The sequence below is a fragment of the Haliotis rufescens genome, unplaced genomic scaffold, assembly GCF_023055435.1.
Source record: "Haliotis rufescens isolate VD_foot unplaced genomic scaffold, xgHalRufe1.0.p SCAF_16, whole genome shotgun sequence".
NCBI classification, from domain to species: domain Eukaryota; kingdom Metazoa; phylum Mollusca; class Gastropoda; order Lepetellida; family Haliotidae; genus Haliotis; species Haliotis rufescens.
In genome coordinates, this window is record NW_025963846.1 from 22739865 (window position 1) to 22747461 (window position 7597).

The window sequence follows — 7597 nt, forward strand, 5'->3', positions numbered from 1 at the left end:
TCAACAATCCCCTCCTTTTGCAGCACTGACAGCAACATGCCAAGCGACAAAGAAGACGCTGACGTCCAGGAACAAGATGATCTCCATAGTGACGACGAACAAACATCCCCACTGCAAGAACAAGTCAAACTTATGTAAGTTCATTAATCTTTCGTGGGAAACAAGCCTTTCCTTACAAGTTCGGTCTGCCAGGATAGTTGTCCTTGATTGTTAAAGTAATGCTTGTAGGTGTCTCTGATTTGTTCAGCAACATTACTGTTTCGTCTGGTGTAATTGGGCATCCCTGCTAGCGTTGAACACCCATCTCGTGCATGGTCTGGCGTGAGTGTTTCGTTGGTTGTTCCATAAGCACTTTGAAGGAAATTGTGAAGAGCACACGTTGCCTTTACAATTTTCTTTGCTGTGCTCGGTTCCGTCATTATTTGGGTGTGAAACACTCTCCATCTTGTAGCCAGAATCCCAAAAGCGCTCTCGACTATCCTCCTGGCACGGCTGAGGCGATAGTTAGAAATACGCTCCTCTTCTGTTCTTCCTCGACCTCCATATGGTCTCATGAGATTCTTCAGCAAGGGCAAACCTTCATCAGCAATAAATACGTAGGGGAGTTCTCCTAGTTCCTCAGCTCCTGGGAGTGCTCTGTCTTGTGTTTGTTTGTTTGTTCGTTTGTTTGTTGTTTAACGCCGCACCCAGCAATATATTCCAGCTATATGACGGCGGTCTTCAAATAATCGAGTCTGGACCAGACAATCCAGTGATTAACATCATGAACATCGATCCACGCATCTCGGCAACGAGAGAGATTCACTTATGAGTGCCTGTCCAAATTTTGATGAGCGAAATACACCAGAATCATTGTTCATACCATATGATCCTACATCAATTGTGATGAACCTGTACTTGGCATCAACTGCAGCCAGGATGATGATGGAGAATGTGCCTTTGTAATTGTAAAACACTGATCACGAGTTGGCTGGGGCTTTCATCACTACATGTTTCCCATCGACAGCTCCACAGAAATTTGGGAACTGCCAAGATTCCTTAAACCCATTGGCTACTTCTCTCCAATCATCAGATGTTGATGGCACCTTCATAAACTCTGGCTGCATTGTCTGCCTGATAGCAGCACAGACGTCCTTCACGATGAGACCAATAGTTGTTGCTCCGATTCTATAGTTGTAGGAAAGAGACGTGAAAGATTCCCCTGTGGCCAGATATCTGAAAATGAAAAGCACATATTTCATTTGATATGTAAAAGCATTAGCTATCATTTCTATCTATTTCAGGCGGAGGAAACGTAGCATGTCTGTGTCTGCCTCCCCAAGCTGCTCATCAAGGTCTGTTTCTCCTTCACCCGCACCACCCAAAAAGAAACAAGTGAAACAAAAATCCAACAATGAAGAGTCATCTGAAATAGTGTCGATGTTAAAGGAGAGCCGTGAGAGAAACCAGGAGAGGCAAGAACAACGGGATAAAATATTTACCAGTGTCCTTAACAAAGGTCACGACAGTGACGAGCTATTTATGATGTCATATGCTGCTCAACTGAGTCAACTTTCAGAATCCAGCAAGAGCATGGTCTAAATCAAAATTGCTCAGGTGTTCCACGAAGCTACTTTTGGTTCATATGTCCACAATCAAAGATACTACCCACAGCAAGAGGGTACTTTTGAATACCAACCACAAATGTGGAATATGTAACAATATTTCACAAGCAGAATGGCTCACAATAATTGACAAAGTGTATAGCTCACATTATTTGACAAATAGTATTTTATTTAGATATTTTAAATCCACAAATATGGAATATGTAACAATATTTCACAATCAGAATGGCTCACAATAATTGACAAAGAGTATAGCTCACAATATTTGACAAAGAGTATAGCTCACAATATTTGACAAATAGTATTTTATTTAGATTTTTAAAATCTTATTTTGTACCATACACCGAAGAGTGGGTGATATTAAGAATTAAAGTTTATATTCAATTATTTTGAATTTTGTTCTTTTTTAAACCAACGCTAAATGAACGTTACTGACCTTAATGTAACTGCCAATCTCTCCCTAGGTGAAATGGACTTGCGGAGTCGTGTGTCTTGTCTTTTGATGACATCTTCATTTTTCTCAAAAACGTAATCGAACATATCTTTCGCCATTCTGAAATATCCATGGAATTTATCACAATCCCCTTCTAGTTCCTTCAGCAAACGAGACCCGTGAAGATTCCGGGGTAGAATAGGTCTACAGCAACCCATGCTTGCCGTAAAAGGTGACTAACGGGATCGGGTGGTCAGGCTCGCTGACTTGGTTGATGCATGTCATCGATCCCAATTGCGTGGATCGATGCTCATGATATTGATCACCTGATTGTCTGGTCCAGACTCGATTATTTACAGACCGCCGTCATATAGCTGGAATATTGCTGCGGCGTTAAACAACAACCCAACCAACAACCAACCACACAGTGATTATAAACCTGTGATCAGATGTTACTTCAGAGATATTATGCGAAAGAAGTGGGACACCCAAGTAGGTATCAATAAATTACATCAAATTAAGCCAACTATCGGTTACACCTACTTGAGTTGTCAGTCCAGATTTGAAGAGGTCATTTGACGACAATGTCGAATTGGCCATTCAAGATATACAAATGAATATTTGTTAAAAGGTGAGGATCCTCCATTTTGTATCCCTTGTAATGAGAGAATCACAGTCAAGCACATACTGCTTGACTGTATTGATTTGGCAATTACAAGGGATCAATATTTCAAAGTTTCATCCATAATGGGTCTTTTTAATCTAAGTTCTCATTTAATAATAATTTTTTTAAGAGAAGTAGAATTAATTGATAAATTTTGATGTTCACAGTTACTGTTTTACGAAATTGTTTTAGTGTATTATTATTAGCCTAGATTGTTTGTGGCTGTGCCCTCGAAGGGGGTTGAAGTAGCGTAAAATTATTGTCCTCCTGAGAGGGAATCTAAAGACCCAATCATTCAGTTTGTTATACCTACAGTCATTTTTATCGCAGAATATTTGTTGATATTTAATGGTGGCTAAAATTGACTACAATCACCAGCAGCTGAAGCGATGGTGTAAATGTTGCTGGGGAACCGTGTAGGTAGCAGAAGTATCGTAAGTCCCCACGGTATGGTGGCCTAACTTTGGTTGCTGACGATCTATAGCCCGTTTTTATAATGTATTGTCGAATCATAGGTTATTCTTTTAATTGTTCGCAACTAGTTTTTCTTCTAAACTGTGATAGTCTAGTTATTATACTGTCCGTCGTTGACAGGATTTTATTCATCTAAGTTTAAATTGTATTAATGTTCTCGTCACTATATGGCTGAAATATTGCCGATGTGACGTAAAGTTTTAACTCACTCACTCGCTCAAAAGTCTCAATGTTAAACTATTATCAAAAGTGAAAGTCACCTGTCATACAACTATGGGTTACATAAGCCACGCCCAATTTCCCGCTTTTCTCTATTTGTTGCCTGCTGATTTTATGCAACCGAATTTTTGAGTGACGAATATTGTGAAAAATGGCAGGTATTGCTAGAATGTTAAAGGGCAAGTTCGAACGAAGTAAACCTATTCTTCTCGTACTTTTTCATCATGAAAAGTATTTACCTGGTGGTTTCAGGGGCAAAACAATGAAAATATCACAAGTATCTAATATTATTTTATTAATTAAATCGGTTCCTTTTTTTTCACATTTACCGAGAGTTCTATTTCTATAATAAACACACCATGGCTCATGCCCCTTGCAATATGTCGTCATTGGTGCCAATAGACCGATCCAGTCTGTTAATCAAAATTGGCGCATGCGTCAGTTTGAGCCATTCAGAAGGCCGAGCGCTCGTTGCAGATTTGTCAGACTTATTTCCGGGGTCAACAATGCCGCAGTCTGGTACCCAGGGAACCAGGCTGACAATGCCGGTGAAGCACTGGCACACGGTTTGTGCAACTCTTACTCCAGATATCCGTTGCGTATTGTTCGATTCATATACCAAACCAAAACGGTCGCGAGAAAAGTCTTTGCGATGGATCAAGGCGTTCGGCAGATCTCATGATCAGCTTAATGTCAACACAATCTTCCTCGAAACCTACGTCTGTTCGAAGGTTAGAATTTGCACAGTAAGTGCAGATCGAACTTGTCCCATTATCTCAATTCCGCTACAATTAAGTGGACATTTGTCAACAGTGTTGTCCGATCTCTTAGATATTATTAATTTTGTAAACATTTTGTTAAATATGGGTATAGAAACGTAGTTACAAGTCATACAAATTCCCAACAGGCTTTGGCCTATCGACATGCGAACTACACATGTAACCATGGGAATGAAGAGACGGGGCCCACTGATGAATTCCCTGACCCAATTCTGGTGGATGGAAGCACCCCCTTCAAGGCAAGGAAGAAGAGGAAAATTACGTAAGAATAGTACATTGCCAGGATATTTTGACAGATTGAAATATGAGCTTTGCAGATTTATGTGGTAAATTTTAATTATTTTTATATATTACAGCAGAGACAATATATATATATATGGTCTCTGCTTACAGACAATGTGTCAAGCAATTCACCTTGAAACTTTCCCCAATCCCCCTGGCTCTATCTGTTTTGATTCTTGAATTTCAGTACTAAGGAGTCAGATGCCACTGCTGCGAGTGTAGAGGTCTCTGTCCAAGCTCACAACATCCTGCCTGTCCCCGACCAAAGAGTGAGTGAGTGAGTATGGTTTTACGCCGCTTGTGGTAATATTCCGGCAATATCACTATGGAAGACACCAGAAATGGGCTTCACATGTACCCATGTCGGGTGTCGGATTTGGTATCAAACGTCTTAGAATTTCAAGGGCTTTCCAACGAGCCATCATGCACTAAAATCGCTTAATATTTATAAATATATATTTTTCACCTCTCTAGCAAAAGGACTTCCAAGTCAGCAAATGGAAAAGACATGGTTCTACCTTGAGTGTTTGAGAAACGCGCCAATTTTCGTTTTAGGAGTAAATGTGCATGTCTTTTGAAACACTTTGCAGTGACCAAATCGTTTCAGATCTTTTGGAAACATTGAAAGGGTTACATTGGCTATTGAACTGTGTAAAAATAACCACAATGGTGTCGCGCATGCACGTGCGGTAGCACCCTAACAGAGGCCTCTGATGTCAATTTGGACACCTTCAAACAGTTGTATTTCCCTAACAACCCCTTATAGGTGTGTCGGATTTGGTATCAAACGTCTTAGAATTTCAAGGGCTTTCCAACGAGCCATCATGCACTAAAATCGCTTAATATCTAAGAAAAATGTGTTTTTCACCTCTCCAGCAAAAATACTTCCAAGTAAGCAAATTGAAAAGATATGGTTCTACCTTGAGTGTTTGAGAAACGCGCCAATTTTCGTTTTAGGAGTAAATGTGCATGTCTTTTTAAACACTTTGCTGTGACCAAATCGTTTCAAATCTTTTGGAAACATTGAAAGGGTTACATTGGCTGTCCAACTGTATAGAAATAACCACAATGGTGTCGCGCATGCACGTGCGGTAGCACCCTAACAGAGGCCTCTGACGTCAATTTGGACACCTTCAAACAGTTGTATTTCCCTAACGACCCCTTATAGGTGTGTCGGATTTGGTATCAAACGTCTTACAATTTCAAGGGCTTTCCAACGAGCCATCATGCACTAAAATCGCTTAATATTTGAGAAAAATGTCTTTTTCACCTCTCCAGCAAAAGGACTTCCAAGCCAGCAAATGGAAAAGACGTCGTTCTACCTTGAGTGTTTGAGAAACGCGCCAATTTTCGTTTTAGGAATAGATGTGCATGTCTTTTAAACACTTTGCAGTGACCAAATCGTTTCAAATCTTTTGGAAACATTGAAAGGGTTACATTGGCTATCGAACTGTGTAAAACAAAAACACAATGGTGTCGCGCATGCGCGTGCGGTAGCACCCAAACAGAGGCCTCTGACGTCAATTTGGACACCTTCAAACAGTTGTATTTCCCTAACGACCCCTTATAGGTGTGTCGGATTTGGTATCAAACGTCTTAGAATGTCAAGGGCTTTCCAACAAGTCAACATGCACTAAAATCGCTTAATATTTAAGAAAAATGTGTTTTTCACCTCTCCAGCAAAAATACTTCCAAGTCAGCAAATTAAAAAGATTCTACCTTGAGTGTTTGAGAAACGCGCCAATTTCCGTTTTAGGAGTAAATGTGCATGTCTTTTGAAACACTTTGCAGTGACCAAATCTTTTCAAATCTTTTGGAAACATTGAAAGGGTTACATTGGCTATCCAACTGTGTTAAAATAACCACAATGGTGTCGCGCATGCACGTGCGGTAGCACCCTAACAGAGGCCTCTGATGTCAATTTGGACACCTTCAAACAGTTGTATTTCCCTAACGACCCCTTATAGGTGTGTCGGATTTGGTATCAAACGTCTTAGAATTTCAAGGGCTTTCCAACGAGCCACCATGCACTAAAATTGCTTAATATTTATAAATATATATTTTTCACCTCTCCAGCAAAAGGACTTCCAAGTCAGCAAATGGAAAAGACATGGTTCTACCTTGAGTGTTTGAGAAACGCGCCAATTTCCGTTTTAGGAGTAAATGTGCATGTCTTTTGAAACACTTTGCAGTGACCAAATCTTTTCAAATCTTTTAGAAACATTGAAAGGGTTACATTGGCTGTCCAACTGTATAGAAATAACCACAATGGTGTCGCGCATGCACGTGCGGTAGCACCCGAACAGAGGCCTCTGACGTCTATTTGGAAACCTTCAAACAGTTGTATTTCCCTAACGACCCCTTATAGGTGTGTCGGATTTGGTATCAAACGTCTTACAATTTCAAGGGCTTTCCAACGAGCCATCATGCACTAAAATCGCTAAATATTTATAAATATATATTTTTCACCACTCCAGCAAAAGGACTTCTAAGTCAGCAAATGGAAAATACATGGTTCTACCTTGAGTGTTTGAGAAACGTGCCAATTTCCGTTTTAGGAGTAAATGTGCATGTCTTTGAAACACTTTGCAGTGACCAAATCGTTTCAAGTCTTTTGGAAACATTGAAAGGGTTACATTGGCTATTGAACTGTGTTAAAATAACCACAATGGTGTTGCACATGCGCGTGCGGTAGCACCCTAACAGAGGTCTCTGACGTCAATTTGGACACCTTCAAACAGTTGTATTTCCCTAACGACCCCTTATAGGTGTGTCGGATTTGGTATCAAACGTCTTAGAATGTCAAGGGCTTTCCAACAAGTCAACATGCACTAAAATCGCTTAATATTTAAGAAAAATGTGTTTTTCACCTCTCCAGCAAAAATACTTCCAAGTCAGCAAATTGAAAAGATTCTACCTTGAGTGTTTGAGAAACGCGCCAATTTCCGTTATAGGAGTAAATGTGCATGTCTTTTGAAACACTTTGCAGTGACCAAATCTTTTCAAATCTTTTGGAAACATTGAAAGGGTTACATTGGCTATCCAACTGTGTTAAAATAACCACAATGGTGTCGCGCATGCACGTGCGGAAGCACCCTAACAGAGGCCTCTGACGTCAATTTGGACACCTTCAAACGGTTGT

General features: G+C 40.2%; 1 protein-coding gene across 1 annotated transcript; it reads right to left on the reverse strand.

The window, feature by feature from the left end:
* Window positions 1-2156, reverse strand: LOC124133877 (protein ANTAGONIST OF LIKE HETEROCHROMATIN PROTEIN 1-like). The gene is made up of 3 exons (XM_048396619.1): window positions 2041-2156; window positions 990-1215; window positions 1-111 (listed from the first exon to the last, which is right to left on the reverse strand). The coding sequence occupies exons 1-3, from the start codon at window positions 2154-2156 to the stop codon at window positions 1-3; spliced, it is 453 nt and encodes a 150-aa protein (XP_048252576.1).
* Between the last annotated feature and the right edge of the window lie 5441 nt (window positions 2157-7597).

Excerpts from the sequence above, each read along its gene's own strand:
- LOC124133877 (XM_048396619.1), bottom strand. The coding sequence starts at position 2,156 with ATGGCGAAAGATATGTTCGATTACGTTTTTGAGAAAAATGAAGATGTC. Across the intron at positions 1,216-2,040 it reads AGATTGGCAGTTACATTAAG|ATATCTGGCCACAGGGGAAT; the intron begins GTCAGTAACGTT and ends TTTCATTTTCAG. Across the intron at positions 112-989 it reads GAGCTGTCGATGGGAAACAT|TGGGGATGTTTGTTCGTCGT; the intron begins GTAGTGATGAAA and ends TTGTTCTTGCAG.